Here is a 17,810-nt window from a genome sequence, read left to right on the forward strand (position 1 = left end):
TCCCTGTGCATGCAGCAGCCTGAAAATGTATGCAGATAGTAGCATGAAGGGCAGGAAGGCAAAGGAGGGGGTGGTGTAGGGAGAGGAGAGGATAGGATGCTGGGGTCAGGGAGGTGGATCCTCTGGACCCCTGGCTAGCATCAATCCCTAGAAGGCAGGGAAAGCAAGGAAGAGGAATGAGATATCTGTCCAATCCCCTCTGATTTGGTGTGCTCCAGAGTCTTACTCCTCTCATGCACCACTGGGGCTGAAGGTGGCTGCCAAGGGTCAGCCAAGGCTTGGAAATTACTCCTCTGGGCTCCAGACAGCTGGGCATCCCACAACCTAATACTGGAAGGAAAAAGTTGTTTTCCGGGCTGGGCTGATCTTTGTTATTTCACATTTTGGGAGGAAACAGGAGTCACATCATCTTAAAATGTACCTGACCCTTTCTTTGAAGGTGTCCTTCAAACCAGGCCATCTATATTTCCAGGTGGTGGTCTGGTCTGAGAAGATGTGGTTACCACTGATCACTGTGTGGTTGACCTGGAGCAGTAAGTCAACCTGACCTCCTCAATCACTCTTGACAGCTCTTTCAGCAGAAGTTCCTTTAAGGATGAGAGGAGCTCCTGGGCCCAGGTGTGAGGTCATGCAGGGAAATGACCCCCTTGGGGCTGAGTGGGGCCAGTGCTCTGCCACAGCCATGGGTCCTCGAGCAACTCGTGCACCCCCCAGCACTCTGCTTGCTCCTGCTGGGTTTCCACATGTTTCTCCTCATGGTCTGGGGGGAGGGCTCCTCCACACAGGGAGATTGCAACTCAAATTCAAATGTCCTGTTCAGCGCAAAAAACAGAGGAGCATTTCTGAAGCAGGAGGAGAAGCACCGCCGCTTCTTGGTAAAAGCAGCCCTGGCAACTGTCCCATTACTCCTAGCAGTCACATTGGCCTCTGTACTTTTAATGCAAGACCAGCTTTACAGGTCATGCTACAGACCTCTTAATGGGCAGGGAAAATGATATAAGTGGCCCCTTTGCCAGCCCTTTTATAATCCATTATAATGTAATTGCAGACCCGTCAGCTTCACATCTGTTTCTTGCTCAACTTGAGCATCATTTTTGAGGACTGATGTTGAATAATGAGAAAGTTGCTATGGTATAAAAATTTCAATGTGCAAGATTAACCTTGATAATGAGGCACCTCCTTGTTTCTCTATTCAATGCAAAACTAGCTGGTGCTTTTACTCTCCAGTGTTATGCTGCCAGTGCTGTTCCTATGTTGCCATTGCTGCAGTGTTTGCATCATTAGGCAATCCTGGTGGCAGACATTGCTGGGAAGTGTGGGAACTTTCCAGGTCCAGTAAAGAGCCTCCTGGGATTAAAACTGAGCTGTGCCATTAGTGGGTCTGTTACTTATGGGTGACAGTGATTAGAAAATGAGAGGAAGGGTTTCCTTTAGTGGAAAAAAAATAAATCTTAATTTACTAGAAAGCATTGTAGCAAAGGCTCTGGTTGTACCTCACATACCTTGATTCAAAATGCTCGGAGCGGCACTTCAGGGCTGGCAGCCATAATAAAGTGTGTGCCTGCCAGCTGCCTCGAGCCAGGCTGCCTGGACTCATCGCTCCCCAAGGCTGCATGGGTGAAATAGTGTGGTGGTAATTCCCAGCAGTTGGACTTTCGTGAAGGGGTGCAATCCCCTGGAGGTTAGAGAAGACATTGATGGCAGGGGTTTAAAAAAAAATAAAAATCTATAAATCTACTGCAAATCAGTGATAAATAGACTTCAATGCCCTTGTCTGAGCACTGGGGTGTCTTGGACTGTCAAATGAACATATTCTGGAGTGAAAAGGCAGTTGCTTCAGGTCTGGGTTTTGTCCATTTTGATAATAGTACAGGAATACCTTTAATCAGTCCTAATTGCAAAGTTCTTGAAACGAGCTTGCTGCTGTGTTGCACCCTGTGCTGTGAGAGTCAGTAATGGGAAATGCTGACAGCTGAAACACAGATGAGTTGTGCAGCTCCTGTGGGCGGCTCTCACAGTGCCTGGTACCAGGCGGAACAATGAACACAATTCACATCTCCCTTTGAGTGCAAAACTGTCCCACTGCACATGCCAGTGCACAGGCTGGGTCTCTAGAGGAGAGTAAACTCCTTTGCTAAAGACCTGGTTTGCTAAAGATGGGATCTGCTCCCCAACTATTTACTGGGCAACTCTGCTCTGATGGCACAGCTACCTACCTAATCGCTAAAAGAAATGCTGAAAGGTGTTTTGACTGTTGGAGTTGATTGCTCTAAGTTTAACTGTGATATTATATTGCTTATAAAACATGCAGAAAAACCATAATGAGCATACACTTGTCTAGCGTTAATTTAAACTACACATAGCTGCCTAAAATAATCGCAAAGCTCTCAAATGTGGGCCTCTGCTCATCTCTTAAATCCTCCTTTCTAATGTTGTTATCAGTGCACTTATGGGGCCAAAATCACTTTGGTAGTCAGTTCCCATTGCTTTTAAGGCTTCTCATGTGCCTTTTAGGATCCCATACTGCAGGTAATGGCACAGGGGTTCTGTGAGTCCCAAGGTGAAAATAAATTGTCCTTTTCCCAGTACCAATCTGGCTGCAATGAAATCTGCTGGCACCTTCCCTGGCCTTCTGGCAGCTCTGTGCTGCCCGGGTACAGACAATGGCTTGATGGGTAACAGGTGAAACAAGAAGCCTATTTATCCATTTAAAAGTGAGTCCAGCTTTTCCAGCTGGAGCTCAGGGGATCCTCTGCATCGTTGTGATGCGAAATCAGTCCCGCTGAAAGTCCTGTTGGTGAAGGACAGCCCTAGTTCCCGAGGCGGGAGCACATTGTGGGGTTGCAACCTCAGCGTCAGGGTGGGAACTCACAGGAGATGGTGTGTTTTGTGGCAGCAGCCCCTTCCCTCGTCAACCTGGCATTAGTTTTTTCCATCACGAAACTCCTGAAGACCCTGGTGGTGACAGCACGGGAGCGTCACCTCCAGTGGGCAGACAGGCAGGAGCAGAGCATCCCTGTCTCACGTGTCATCATCCACTCCACGTTCGACCAGCTGCACTACATGGATTGCGATGTGGCTCTGCTGCACCCAGCCCAGTACGGTAAGCAGGACCCCAAGGGGATGAGCTGCTGCTGTGGTAGGGTGCTTTACGCAGGCAAAGCCCTCATTTGATGTTCTGGTCCAGAAAAAACACCCCTCTTCCTTCCATTCTCGTGCTCTCTGTGCTAGAGAAATGTCCCCTCAGTTATGCCTTTATTTCTTATCAAAGTAACACAATTGGGTTAATTCTTGTCCTAGGCTGTGATTAATTGTCACAGACGTCTGTCCCTCGGTCAGAGTCTGTGCTCTGGCTATGCCCATGCTTTCTTCGTGCACCAGATTCCTGTGTGCCCTTGCGTTCCCCTCGTACACGCTGTACCAGCGCAGTTTCCTTCAGCTCCGTTGTGCCAACGTTAGCTCCCAGCTAGCTGCTGGAAAGCCACTGGCTTCCTGCTGGCCATAGCCCTGGGCTATCAGCTGGCAAGGGGCTGCAAGGGTCCTGCCCGCTGAGAAGCAGGCTGAGTTAAAACCTGCTCGCTCCCAGTACTTCTGCAGGCAAAGGCAAAGCCTCTGGAGGTGATTTTTAGGGTGTTGGAGTCGGGGAAGTGGCACACATCTCTAACTTCCTAGGATTTTCAAAGGCAGTTCCCCGAGTTGTATAGAGCTATGATGGGTTACAGCCAACTGGCCATGACTACCTGTCACCATCAGATGGCAGATCAGCCAACATAAAATAACCTTCTGTCACTGTCATGTCTCAAATCGCTGGTTCAGGCAGCGATAGCTTTGTGGTTTGCCCATAATGGCAGGAATAAGGGAAATAAGACCCAAGAAATGTTCATTTCAGGGCTCAGACATCCTGGCAGGCAGCGTAAGGAGAGCTTCTTGAGGGATGCCTGGGTACCCATACCCTGTGGCTAAACAGATGCGTCTCTAGCCATGAACTGGGCTTGACAGCATCTGAGCTGTATGGACAACCCTTGAGGGAACTCCAGGGCTCCCTGCTCAGCCCTTCTGAAGGCTGCTCACTGCCAATGCCCTGTCAAGGCAGCCAAGGAGAACTGTGATTCGTTTTTTTCCCCAATATCAAAGAAAAACTAACCAACATGAGTCTGGGTTGAACTGAGACAAACCTTTTTCATGTCCTGCATAACTCCTCTGATCTGATTAGCACTGGTCTTTGGGGAAAATGACATAAAGACTTTCTCACAAGCACCGGCCTGTTCCCACACTATATGAGACCAATACAGAGGCAACCTGGTCTTCGTGTCTCTGCCATGCTGTTCCCTCTCTTCTTTTGTCCCCTTCCCAAGTATCCTTCTGCTTCAGTTAACAGTCAAAGCTAGCTAACAATCTTCCCGATCTCTCTCTCCAAATTTGCCTCGTGTAAAAATTCAATTACATGTGACTACCTTCAGATTGTATGTCATTTTATAGATACCCACATGTGACTGTGGTGTTTTGGGAAGGGGAGAAATAGAACAGTGTGATGTGAAGGATGCTGTTTGTACCTGTAAATCAGACGTGGTCCTGGAAGCATGGGGTTCATGCGCTCATTTGTGCACCCTTTCCTCTGCAGGGGATGAGGTTCAGCCCATCTGCCTTCCCCACAGGGTTGAAGACTTCCAGGCTGTGTGGCCAGTGGCTGGGGCAAGGTGTCCGAGGGTGAGTCAAATGGCAGGGTCTTCTGGTCACGGTTGCAGGAATAAAGGGTGACAGATAAGGGAAAGGAGCCACTTTCTTTCAGAAATAGAAACATAAGAAAAGGTGACTCCTGCCAGATGGAAAATTCAAGTACCCCTTTGCTCATCGGGTCTCCTCTGCTTGTCAGAGAAACGGCCCCTGTAGGGATGTGCAGATCAGCATTTTCCTGCAGCGTGGGACCTTGGAGCGCATTAGGGAAGGTTGCACTTCGCAGTGCTGCTGTGCATATTCATGTGTGAGTATCGGAGCCTCCCACAAGCACAGCCGTCCTTACAAGGTCTTACAAAAGTGGGAACAGTTCCTTTGTATGTAAAAAGGTATACTCTCTCCTCTAGATATCAGAAAACTGTGAACGTTGCTTTTAATTTTTACATCCCCAGTGGGTTGGGGCTCATCCACAGTAGAGGAGACAGAGAAGACTTCCCTGCCTCCCACTCCCCAGCAGCTCTCCCAGGAGAGAGCGCGCTGTCTCCCAGCCAGGGCTGGTCTCTCATGCTTAAAGCTCACTGGGAGCTTTGTCGTGGCCCCTGAAATTCTCCAGCCCTGTAGGCAGGGTGCTTGGGAGAAGAAAGCAATGTCTGTTGTCCAACCTGCAGGGGAATGACCTGCTCTGACCCTGTTTTGAGGCACTTTTCTCTGAGCTGGCTGGGGGCAAACCAATGCATCACCTGCCTAGGTGGCTGTGCTCGGTGATCCCAAACCACCTCAAAATCGGGCAGGCAAATGGGGTGGGACCCCCCAGCCGCTCGTGGTGGGGAAGGGGTGGATGTGGCTCCCAGGCGACAGGGCTGTTGGCTATCATTCGGCCAGAGCGGTGAGCTGTCTTGCAGATGCTGGACGTGGCCTGGCTGCTCCCACGGCAGCTGGGATGCTGGCTCCTGTCCTGCGGGAGGTGGAGCTGCCCCTCATCGACAGCCAGACCTGCGGTGTGCTGCTGAGGGGCAGGAACCTGCCACCGGTGCGGGGCTCCATGCTGCGCGCTGGCTTTCCTGACAGCGGGAGGGAACGCGTGCAAGGTAACAGCTTGTCTGTCCTGGCTCCTGCTGGGCAGCAGGCTTGTCCCCTCCACCCGAAAACCTTCTCTCCTGGGGAGAAAGGGAAGCACCAGCACTGACAGTGCTGTTAGCACTCTGCTGAGCAACGGCTTTACAAGGAGCTTCAGGATAAAGAAGGCAGGAGGAGTCTTTTGTGGGTGGGAGTATGGGTGTGGGCAGCAGATTGAAGCATGATTGCTCCATTGCCTAGACCTGCCCTGGGCATTTGCTCACAGTGGGACCTCCATCTCTGCACGCAGGTGCCACCACCTCTGCTAAAAACAGGAGGCACCTTCAGTGGTGGGACTCCAGGCAATGGGCAAGGGAGCCTGGCATGGGCAATGCTACCAGGAGGTTGGAAAGAAGGCAGTTCCCACCTCTCCCTTGGTGTCCCCTCACACAAACTCAAGACTTCTGATACCTTCACTCAGACCCACTGGGCAATGGGCTGCCATAGAGGAGTTTGCTCAGTGCCAAAATCTTCTCTGCTGGTCCTAACAATGTGAGCAGGCCCAGTCTTGCCCTGCCCTAGAGAAGGCTGCTGACTGAGCCATCACTAGTCTCCTTGGGGTGTACTTACACGAATATTTTTTTTTTAACCAAGCAGCAGCTTGGGAAGAAGCTCCCTGCTCTCTGTCAGACCTTGTGTGAAGATTTTCAAAGCAGTGCTGCAGCTGATGTTAGTGAAATGGCTCTCATTTTTACATTCTTCATGGGGAAAAAAAAGGGGTTTGTGTACGGGAACAGCAGGTTTCCAAACTGCAAGTCAGATCAGGGGAGTGAAACAACAGATTGATGCATTTTAGATTAAACAAGCATAGCTGAATAAGCAGGGATGGTGCCAGGCCCCCGTGACTGGGGAGAAGCAAGCCAGGCTGTGTTGGCTTCTGTGGTAAAGCTGGCCTGTCATGCAACACCGTCAAAGGTCGATGCTGCTGGCACAGGAGCAAATGGCACCTTTCCTCCCCAGTGGAGTCTAAATAGCGTGACTCTGGAAGCCCCCTTGCTTGTCTGAGCACTGGCAGCACCTGGGCTTTGGCTGGTGTGGCGTCCTGGGGGGTGGGTTATGCCGGAGGGTGGGATACCCTCAAGAGAAGCACCATGGCCCGGGGCTCGCCAGGCATCTTTTCCTGGGTGGCTGTGTTCGTGGACTTCATTGCCCAGCACAAGACACCGGGTAGGTGTGACTACTGGGATATTTGTTTCCCCTCTCTTGTCTGTTTAGCACCATAGGGTTCCAAATTGCTCTGCTATTGCTGCCCCCCTCCCCTCCACCCACAGCAGTTCTGTTGAATTTAGCAGCAAGGTATATTATCTTTTAATTTGGGATGGCAAAATCTGAAGTTTAAACAGGTAAGTCCCCCTTCAGAAACCCAGTTATAATAGAAGGTCTGACCCCTGCATCCCCTGAAGGAAAAGCAGAAGGCCATCCAAGTGGCCCTCTTCCTGGCTGAACACAGCCCTTCCAGCTTGGCGAGGCGTCCCTCGAGCGCTGCCTACCAGCCCTGCTCTAATAAAAGCCTGCGTTGAGCGCTTGCCAGCTCGACATCTGAAGCGCTGTTGTGCTCCTGAAACGGCGTGCAGGATTGATAGGGGGTTATCTCCTCATCAAAACCGACTGTGAATGCATATGGGAAGGGGGGCACTATATTAAGTGCTGAGGTTTTAGCGGCTTATCAGAAGTGCCTTTTACAGCTAGGCGCAGGTCTAGCGACTCCCCGTCAGCCACTTGTATTTTTCTATACAGATGATTAGAGGGCTAATACGAGTTTTAAAAGAGATGGTGGTATTTCTGTCATAGCCATCAAAGCCGAGGTGTTGGTATTAACTAATACCCAACCTATTATGGCTTTGCTAGGGATCCTTAATGATTATGCTTTCAAAAAGGGACTGTCTGCAGCTAAGAAGGTGCCTCTTAATTGGGAGCAGTAACTGCAAGGAGCAGAAGCCACATGGCTACAAAGTGGGTGCATTACCCTTTGTAAATCAGAGCTATTGGGATTCACACAGACCAAATGCCCATAGAAGATGAAGGGAAGGCCAAGATAAAAGGGGTGCTTCATTAAAAATGAGCTTGGAGTGGCCATGTCAGCTCTTAACAGGCTGAGTGGATGTGAGCCCACTGTGTCGTTGGGACAACTCCTGAAAGTTTGGGGATTTTTAAGCAGGACTTTGGGAAAGAAATTCTGTGCTCTCATCTGAGGCTCCTCTCAGCTGCATGTCAAGTGCTTTGTGTTTGAAACAACTGCAGTGCCGTAGCCTGTGCCTTGACCGATAGTGCCTGTACTGCAATACCCCATACAACCCTTTTCTCTCCATAGCTGCTGTGCCAAGCCCTCTCCCTGCACCAGCAGAGTGCACTTCCCAAGGCATCCCGCTCTTTGGAGAAAGCAGCCACATTCAGTACCCCCAGGCTTTGGAGGATAATGACCCTGACAACAGGTAACTGTAGTTTGGTTGTAGTAGTCAAACACTGAATTTTCCTTGGGGCACCCACTGGAGTGTTTCCCAGGGCTCGGAAGCCCCAACCACCGCTGGCCCAGGCACCACTGTCAGCAGCATCTGGATGACAGCAGCTGTGTGTTCCCTGCAATGCCAATCCCCAGCTACGCTTGCTGGACAGCATAACACTGCGGGGGAAGGCAGGAAGACACTAAGTCTATTTGTAATACAGATTCTGTACAAGCCGCGCTCACAGAATGGCTGCAACTGGCTAGAGATCTGTTGTACCCTTTATCCACTGGTCTGGCCATATCGATGCCAGCTCACACAAGGAAGCTTTCAGCTCCTGCAGGAGGCAGGGGAATGTGATGGTCTGGGCTGGTGGTGTGTCAGTCATGCAGCACAAAGCTATCAAGGAAACATCAGTCTCCGCCTGGTGCTGAGCAAGTTCAAAGCAGTCCTCTGCTATTGGTAATTCTCTTCCCAGATGGCTTATGCCAAAGGGGAAGATGGTAAAATTTACCAGGTGGAGCTGGTGACATCAGTTGTCAGCTTCTGGTGCATGCTTGCAAGAAAGCAGTCACTGGAGACTCTCAGCCCACGGTGGGACTGACGAGGGCTAAGCGCAGCCATGCAGATACATGCCTTTACTGTCGCTTACTTCTAGCCTGTGCACGTGGAATATAACAGTGCCAGAGGACAAAATCATCTTGATGCATTTCACCAAATTAGATGTAGAGTACCAAATGGTATGTGACCGTGACTGTCCCTCTATTTGAACAGAACAGAGCTGATCAGTAAGTCTGGGTGCCTTTGAGTGAGGGTTACTGGGTGTAACTTCTTGTCATTCATTGTCATGAAGAACAGCAATTCTAGCTGACTTTGAGAAGCCTTTTGTATTTTGCACTATGAACCTAAAGAGCTAGAGACAACATCCAAACAGAGCAGGGCAGGTGGGACTGAGGGACACGTTTGTATTTGTGTTGGCATCTAATGCAGTGTGGTGGGCATCTCAAAAATGTTTGTCAGCTGTATGTAATTCTGTGCCCCCTCTGCCTTGTCTCCAATATACCTATTTTACTCTTTACGGATCCTGGGTACCAGAGTAAACCGAGTGTTTAGCCTTGCTTAGCTGGTGCACGTCCAGACGAGTTTCCAATGTGTTAGCAAGGCCAGCATCACGTGCATTGGAAACACAGCTCAAAGGCTGGCTCTTCCTTGGTTCAAAATTGGTTATGCGGCGCAACAAGAATGCAGATTATTGGGTAACTGTACAGATGAGACTAAAAGAAAAGTGGCTTGTTGTCCCTCTGTAAAGTGTGCTTAATACTGACTTGATAGAGAATAAACATTTCCTGCAAATACTGGCTGCCTCTCCACTCTAACTTAGTACTAATGATAATTAGTGTTGATAATAATGTTAATCCTTAGTCCACGCAATTCATCCTCTAGGAATATTTGGTTGTTTTGGATGAAGTCCCATCTCCTTAATTTCTCTGCACCGCCTCTAAATATTTTATAGGCAATGAAAGCCAAATAGTCTCTCCACTCAGCGTGAGAAGAGACCTCAATGGGATCTCACCTAATGAACCACTGCAAGATTTGCCTGAACTAATGTATGTTCAGCCTACCCTTACCACCAACTCCTTGTCTCCCTCAGGTAAATCCCGCAGGGATGTCTTCCCAGCCCCTCTGCCGCCAGTTGGACCAGGTCACCATTATATTTGTTTCCGACAGAAGCAACACTGGCCACAGCTTCAAGCTCACTTTCACAGCTGCCTTTAAGGACTCTGAAGGAGGTGACTGTGCTGATACTACAGAAATGCCTTTCCTCTCCTTTCTGACCCCCTTAAAACAATAACTGTCCTTAGTGTGCCTGGGTTCCTTAAAAATCAAGTTGTTGATTTGGGTTTATTAAAAGTACTGTATAATCCCATCTGTTAAATTGTCTCCTGTCTCATCTGCGTATTGCAGGTTCGGGCTGTGGGACTGTTGCAATGTTAGGGGAAGAGGGGAAGATTGATACTGCTAATTACCCTGGCTTGTATCCCAGGAACACGAAGTGCCACTGGCTCATTGAAGCTCCAGCAGAGTATGTCGTAAAAGTACTAAAAGGAGAAACTGCACTTAAACCTCTGCACTAAGAACTGTTCAGGTGAGCGATTCAATAAAATCCTGTCAGAAACATCTGTGACACGCAAGACTGTAAATTACAAGGTTTCCAGGTCACCGATTCTTTGCAGGGCATATTTTGTCAATTAGACATCACCTCCGAACTCATGTATGGAGGGGCTGTGACTGTCATAAGCTCTTGAAGTCTGTAGGCACCAATCTCATTTCAAGATAGCTTTACCTTGAAGTCCATCACAGGTTTGAGGGTAAAGGGAAAGTGGTGAGTGTGTTGCAAACAATATAGCCAGCCTTTTCCTCAAGGCAGTGTCAAAACCCCACAAGCTACTCCTTATAAGAAAGTGTCTGCTTCTCATTGTGCATGGGCTGCCTGATAATAGTTCCCACTCATAGCACCAGCATTTCTCTTTATTTTTATTGCCTGTTGCTGCTTGTGTGCAGCAAGCATCCCACCGAGCGCATTCCGGTCCATGATGAGTCATGTTGCCATTTACATTGTTCAAAGCAGCGACATCTCTCCTCTCCTGCTGCCTTGGCTAAGGGATGGAAAACCAGTGTTAAACCTAGGGATGCTCGAGGGGATGCAGACGTATTGCTTGGGTTGCTGCTGCTCTGTTGGTGTGAGAACTTGCAGTCTGGTTTAAAAACAAAGGAAAAACCACCCACTCTCCACGCTTGAAGGAAAAGCTCTTGGAAGGGCACTCCATATGGGATGCTGACCGTTCAGAAGTATCAGGTGTTAAGTGTTGCAGTAAAGATGACAGTTGACATGCCTGAAGACAAAGCTTAGGCCAGCCTCATCCTCTACAGACCTCTCTGGAGCCCTGCACAGCAGGGAGCAGTCAGGCCAAGATTGCCAATGGACTGTTTTGATACAAAATGTGACACAGTCACCAAGGGAAGCTGTGCCCATATTCTTCTGAAATCTAGCTTTTCTCCAGCTCATGGTTAAGAGGGTTAAGTGTTTCAGTCTCAATGATTTCCTCTTGCTTGTCTGCTTTGCAGCTGGAGTTTGAAGACTTTGCTATGGAGCTCAGCCCAGGCTGCAGTTATGATGCAGTTACTCTTTGCAGTGATGAAGAAGAAGAAAACCAGTTGGGTGAGCACTAATGGTTTCAGACTTAAATTAGAAACCTCTGTGGAAACAGGCATATTTTATTACCGAAATACGCCCTCTCTGTAACATGCTATTCAGTACCACCGAGAGGGCAATGTAAGGGCTTCTGCCATAGCCTTGAGGCTTGCCCCTCTGTCTTGCCCATCATGATGTGGCCAAGTGCATGTTTGGCACAGGAGATCCCACCTCCTGGTCCAAGGCCATGCTTTTTTTTTGTGCAGAGCCACCTGGTGTTGCAGGGCTGGATGTGGGACTGCGGGTCACACAAGCGTGTGCTGCTGGATCAGGCCTCTGCTCTATCAAAGGAAAGAGGAAAAGCAATTTTGCTCGAAGCATCACTAAAGACAACAAATGTTCAAAGTAAGGTGTAGTGAAAGAGTGCTTGTTGATGGCTGTCTTATTCCACTGAAACGGGTATGAATTCTTTATGAATTGAACTAATTCTGTTGGAATTTCATTAATGAAAAATTGCTAACCTGAGGCATTGCTTTCCCTCACTTTCAAAAGGAAATATTTTTTAATTCCTCACTCTAAATCTGCTTCAGTTTTATTAATATAAAAATCTTTAACTTTGGTGAAATAGATGTTCTTAAATTTCCTTTTTTAAACACCTATATTTCCAGATGTTCATTCTGCTTGGACCAAGTGAAAGCATGTTGTAACACCCCAGCTTTTTTTTTAAAAAAATGCTTCCACACACCACACTCACTTTAGCAGAGCTTGATATCTGTTCTTAAGGTGAAAAGCAATCTGGTGCTCAGAAGTGAAGATACTTGAATTGAGTTCTGGCTACCTCTTTACAGGCTTGTATGTGAACCAAAAGACAGAGTAGAGTGGTGAGGAGCTGGTGCTGCTCTTTACACCAAATAAGCTGGGTAAGAGACTTGGATTGTCCTGGGTTTGCCATTGACAAGTGATCTTTGGCAAACCACTTCCTCCCCCCCTTCCATCTATTTTGTGGTGATAATTTACTTGCATGTTTACCAAATGCCGAATAAGTATTAACACTAGTTTCCTTGAAAAGAAATCTGGTTTCCATTGGAAAGGAGTATTTAAGTGGGGGGAAGAAGGCTGAAAAATTTGGATCTGGAACCTTTCAGGGGAGAGCTTTCAGCATCCCGGATGTTTTACTCGATGCTTTCCAGCACAGCTTTGCCATCACAAATTCAGATTCCTACAGGAAAGTTCCTCTGGAATAAAGTGCAAGCTTCCTGTCCAGCTGAAATTATGGGACTTGCAGATGCTATGCAAACTGAGTGCTCTCAACAGGAAGAAAAGTCTAACAGCTGTTCTCTAGGTCCTCAACCTGTACATGAAAACCATTCAAGAGAGACTTTGCTTGCCCCCCTCAATGGTGGCAAATACAGTTCTTGAGTGTGGGTTGGTGGCGTTTTTTTTGTGCAATGAAGGGCATTCACACTGTCTATTGAAGGTTGCTCTTAATTCCACTATGAGAAAATTAAGATTACTTTTGTGTACCTGTAGCATAGCTGTAGTAGATTAATTCTGGCTGCTATTGCTTACTGATGTCACTGATTACAGTTGCTTTACAGGCACCTCTTCTGCCGAAGTTCTTATTTTAATCAGAAAGTCACCAAAACTCTAAGGCTTTGGGTTTTTTTTGGAAACCTAGATTAGCTAAAGCCACAAGTGCTTACAGGATGACATTTCTCATCTTAGAAATACAGCTTCTTATTCATTTCCACAGCTAATCTCTGTGGATTCTCAACTCCCAAACCAGTGCTGAGTCCAGGGAATACTGTACCATGCTGGTACATTTTGAAAGTGATGGGGAGAACAGCTTTAGAGGGTTCAAAGCCCGGTTCATTTTTGTTCTTTCAGGTTAGTAGAGAGATGCTTGGTGTGTCTAAAAGTGTCCGCATCATCTGCAGCTATTCTTAGACAACTGAGCTTATTTTTTAGGCTAATCCTGCTGCATTCTGTCAAGGTAACTTCAAAACAGAATCGTTACTTGTGGCAGAGCTCTCTTCCCTGTATAAGGGAGATGAATCAATCAAGGGTGGGTTGGTTTTTTTTTTTTTCCCTTAGTAAGAAATGAGATTAATAACTTCTGTTACCTGAAACAAGAAGCCTTGTTAATTCTGCCAGTCTGATATTCCCCTTGAAAATCTCATTATAGAGGAGAGTCTTGATTCTGGGGTCTAGTCTGCTATTGTTGCTTTCTACTTTCATGAATGTGTGTGCCAGCTGCTGCTTGAGGGGACGAATAACTTCTCCCTTCCAGAGTGGAGACTCTTAGACTTTTTTGTTTTTTCTTTTTTTTTTTTTTTTTGGAGGAGACAAGCCAGAGCTATTAACGCAAGTCAGAGCTAACTCTTATTTCCTCTTCTGCAGACAAGGAAGAGAAGATTCAGGATTAACTACTGCATCGATGTTGTCTCTGAAGGATGTCCCCTTAGGTAAAGAAACTAAATTCTCCTCAGTTGATCTGGTCTGAAGAGCTTTCCTCCAACATTTAAGAGGATTATGCAGTGAGGCAGATGTTTTCTGACCTCAGGTCCCCTTTTGTGCACTTTTTGCCAGGATGAAATGATAGGCAGGTGCCCTATCTCCCATTTTCTGTACGTGTCATACGTCCTCTCCACTCTGGTTGCGTGCATTGCCTATTGGGAGTGGGGACACAGGGTAGAGGATGGGAGAAACCTACTTTCAGTGCCAGAACCTCATTTGCTCTCTGAAGTGCTCTCCTCCTTAGGATTCAAGCTTTCATGTATCTGTTTTTCCTTCCCCCACCACTTCCAGACAGAGCAGATGAGTTTGATGTCTCCCGAGTCTTTGGCCTACTGTGTGAGGTTATCTGGGAAAAGAAGAAACTGGCCTGTGAAAGTATGACTAGTTTTCGGGCTCTCTTGCAGACACCGGTGGCTTTCCCCTGCTTACTCCCCAGTGGTTGTTCAAGTGTTTTAGTAGGGCTGAGGAGGCCTGTCCTCACTGTTGGCCATGGCATGCCACCCTGAAGCTCCTTGAAGACTACCAGTGCAATGGGGCTGTCATCAGCCCCACGTGGCTGCTGACAGCCACCCACTGTGTGCAGCTGTGAGCGTGACCAGCGTACCTGGGCAACCTCTGCTCCTCTCCCCATGCTGTGGGCTCCTCCTGCTCCTCCAGGCTGGGGCACAAACAGCTGGAGAGCTATAAATTATATTCACACCTTCATGTCCTTTATGCAACCTTCCTTCTGCCCTTCCTCCATGATCACTGATTTTAGAGATGGCAACAGTTTGGTCTTGCTTGTAGGAGATCCGTTAAAGTTAATTGGACTGTCTGCTATCAGAACTGTAGCAAAGCCAGAACTGATGCAACACTTTTGTCGCGGTGAGAAGCTCTTGCTCGGCAGTCCTGGGAATAAGTGACTAATTAGAGAAGAGCCAGAAGGGATGTATGACTGCTGAATAAGGAAGCTGTATGGCTGACTGTAAGTAGCTCCAATATGTTTGCTTTCATTATACAGATCCAATAAACCCTTGCACTGGACTGTGACAGCAGGAAACCATGGTAGAGCCCTGAGAGGTTCAACAGAACAGGTAAAAACCAAGCAATGTAATTAAAAATGTTGACTTTGGTGCATTTGCCACTACAACATTTCTCGAAACATATCTACCCGCACAGATAAAACAGTATTGACAGCAAGGCAAAATGACTGATATGTACCACAGGTTGAGGAATGAGAAAGGAAATCCAGTAACTCTGGTTTCATTCAGCTAACTTGCAGTTTATAGAAGTATGTTTTATATCTGGTTCTTATTACTAGCAGTAAAAAGTCTTAAAATCTAACAGAGATGACTGAGTGTCCTTGGCATCTTACTCTCTTGGTGTTGAGCAATATATCTGTCTATAAAAAGCTTGCCGACTCTTTCTTCCTAATGGGGAGGAGGAAGAAATTCATGTGGAAAAGAAGCACAAGTGGCACACACTAGTCTTCTGCAAAACCTTAGTGGCTCATGTTTGCACAGTGAAGCAGTCAGCCTTCACTCTGGGCTCAGGAGATCTATGTAATCTGTCCCAGCAATCTTCTCAACTGAAAAATGGGGAAGTGGGCGATTTGTCTTCCAAGTCCTTGCATCTTGTTTGTTTCTTTTCATGACTTATTTTGAGCTTGGTCATGGCTTGTAGATTTTTGCCCTCTTCCTTTACAAGTATGCTTTCTGGTTGTGCTTAGAGGGCAGTTTGTTACATTTCTGCCCTGACATCTCTGCCCTTGTCAGAGGTGAGACAGGTGAAAACCATTGTGGTGCATCCACACTTTGACATGCTGAGCTATGACTCTGACATTGCCATGATGCAGCCAGACATCCCTCTGGAGTATAACACTGCTGTGAGGCAAGTGTGTCTGTCCAACAGCACAGAGCCATTATCCTCCTCTTCCTTCTGCACTGCATCTGGATGGGGGACCATTGAAGAAGGTGGCTGTTCTGATTTTGCATGTTTGCCTATTATGAGCAGAACTTACATTTCCATCTCGTATTTTATTCTTCTGCCCAGACCTAACCTCAAATTTATTTCCCAAGCAGATGAGAGCCGAGCTAGGCGGTTGCAGCAGACATGAGTGGCCGTACTTGAGAAGGAAATCTATGAGAGAAGTTAGCAGTTTAGTCACCCTGGAGGGATCACAGCCAGGATGCTTTCTGTGGGAGGCCAGGACTCCTGTCAGGTGAGGTAAAACTAAAGGGGAGTGCTCTTGAATGTATTCTGCATATGGATGTCAGCAAACCATGTAGGGGAAGGGACTGGGGAGCACAGCGGGGAGAAGAGCATGTAGCAAGTCACATTTAAAAGCTCTGACAACTTGTTGTCCCTGGAGTGGACGGTACTTATAAGAGCAATAGACACAGTCAATCTGTATGGGATATACATGCAATGTGCAGTGTTGCTTGGAAGTGGGACCACAGAGTTTAGTAAGCTTTCTCTGGGCTGTAATTTTCATGAGACCTGCGGAGGAGATGTTCTTCCCTTGCATTCCCAAGTCCCATCTCTCATCTCACTGAAACTCTCCCATTGTATCTTGTTTGGAAACCCTTTCATAGCACTCTTTTGTTAAGATCAGCTACGAAGACTTCTATTGGTTTTATAAAACTCTTGTATTCAGAGCACTATTCAAGAACTAACTAATCTCCCTGAAATCATGAGGCAAGCAGGTAAGAACAGCTGAGTAAATAAAAGGCGAAGTGATTCTGACTGAGGCACTGTCAAGCTAAAATGTGGGTTTTGCTCAATACCGCAATCTTATGGTGGACTAATAAATTATGTGTAACACTAAAGAGCACTATTCAATCATATTTTGTCTGCAGCCTGTGCTCAGTCTTCACTCCACGCTGATCAGCAAACCTTTAAATCAGTCTCTTCATTCCAGCCAAGGGCTGAGTTGCACCAGCAGCTGCACCCCCTGTTCTTGCACCAAGGTTTTTTCTTGGGCAAATGTGATCTGCAGCAGCTCTCTTCTTAACTGCAGTGCAGAGGCCAAATGAGATATGAGTCTCCTCTCTCTTGGTTCCTAGGATGGTTCTGGTGGCCCCTTAGCTTGCAACAAGGAAGATGGACCATTTACTTGTTAGAGTATTGTCAGCTGGGCTGTTGGCTGTGCCAGCCCAAAGAAACCAGGGGGTCTATTCAAGGGTGAGGATTTCCCTGGACTGGATAAGACTGCCAATGAAAGGTGAGTTTTCTTTAAGTGAGGTGAGTACTGAACATAACCCCTTTGTATAGAATATCTCAAGTGCATTGAGGTTTAATCTGGTAGACTTTTTGAAGCAACTTAAGAGGGAGGAGGGGAAAAAAAAATAATCCAAGTGACTTCCTGCAGAAAGTCCCCGCTTTCTCCTCTTCCTCATGCCTTTCCCCTAAGCAAAGCTTACTGGGAATTGGGATGGGAGCTTCAGAAGCATAAGATTTGCTTTTAGCACTTCTGGCTCTCAAATTGATTATATAATCTTTGGACAGATACTTTTCTCACTAAAAAACAACTGCTGGTTAAAATGCCTACCCAGCCCCAAGCTTTGATGGGCAGAATAGTTTGGGACAAGACTGTGAACTGAACTTTTGTGTGTACCTTAGATATAATTAGCACCACATTCAGAAGTCTGCAGGATAAATTTCGCCAGAGAAAGCGCTAGAGAAAGGGTAGCATATACTAGTGAATAAGTCTGCTTACATGAAAGTGGTGGGTATCTTACAAAAGAAAGAGGTCTCTGTTCTTCAACTTCTCATGCAGAGAAATGAGTGGATCAAACCTGTTTGAGGTGCTCCATGTGAACCCATTGTCATACTGTTCCCCTGCACCAGCTCTCTCTCTTTTCTTCTTTCCCAAAAGTTTCTTTCCTGCT

At 47.2% G+C, this 17,810-nt stretch overlaps 1 protein-coding gene across 1 annotated transcript in view; it reads left to right on the top strand.

Annotated features, from left to right (window-relative positions):
* The first annotated feature begins 2,877 nt into the window (after positions 1–2,877).
* OVCH1 (ovochymase 1) overlaps positions 2,878–17,810 on the top strand; it is a 30,300-nt gene continuing 15,367 nt past the window's right edge. The window contains 14 exon segments of the mRNA XM_009883639.1: positions 2,878–3,103; positions 4,622–4,662; positions 4,665–4,707; positions 5,577–5,762; positions 8,102–8,222; positions 8,890–8,971; positions 9,883–10,021; positions 10,197–10,327; positions 11,358–11,451; positions 14,346–14,526; positions 14,942–15,014; positions 15,698–16,141; positions 17,043–17,087; positions 17,089–17,143. Coding sequence (XP_009881941.1) covers positions 2,878–3,103; positions 4,622–4,662; positions 4,665–4,707; positions 5,577–5,762; positions 8,102–8,222; positions 8,890–8,971; positions 9,883–10,021; positions 10,197–10,327; positions 11,358–11,451; positions 14,346–14,526; positions 14,942–15,014; positions 15,698–16,141; positions 17,043–17,087; positions 17,089–17,143 — 1,861 coding nt within the window.

Source organism: Charadrius vociferus, unplaced genomic scaffold (genome assembly GCF_000708025.1).
Source record: "Charadrius vociferus isolate BGI_N301 unplaced genomic scaffold, ASM70802v2 scaffold304, whole genome shotgun sequence".
Taxonomy (NCBI): domain Eukaryota; kingdom Metazoa; phylum Chordata; class Aves; order Charadriiformes; family Charadriidae; genus Charadrius; species Charadrius vociferus.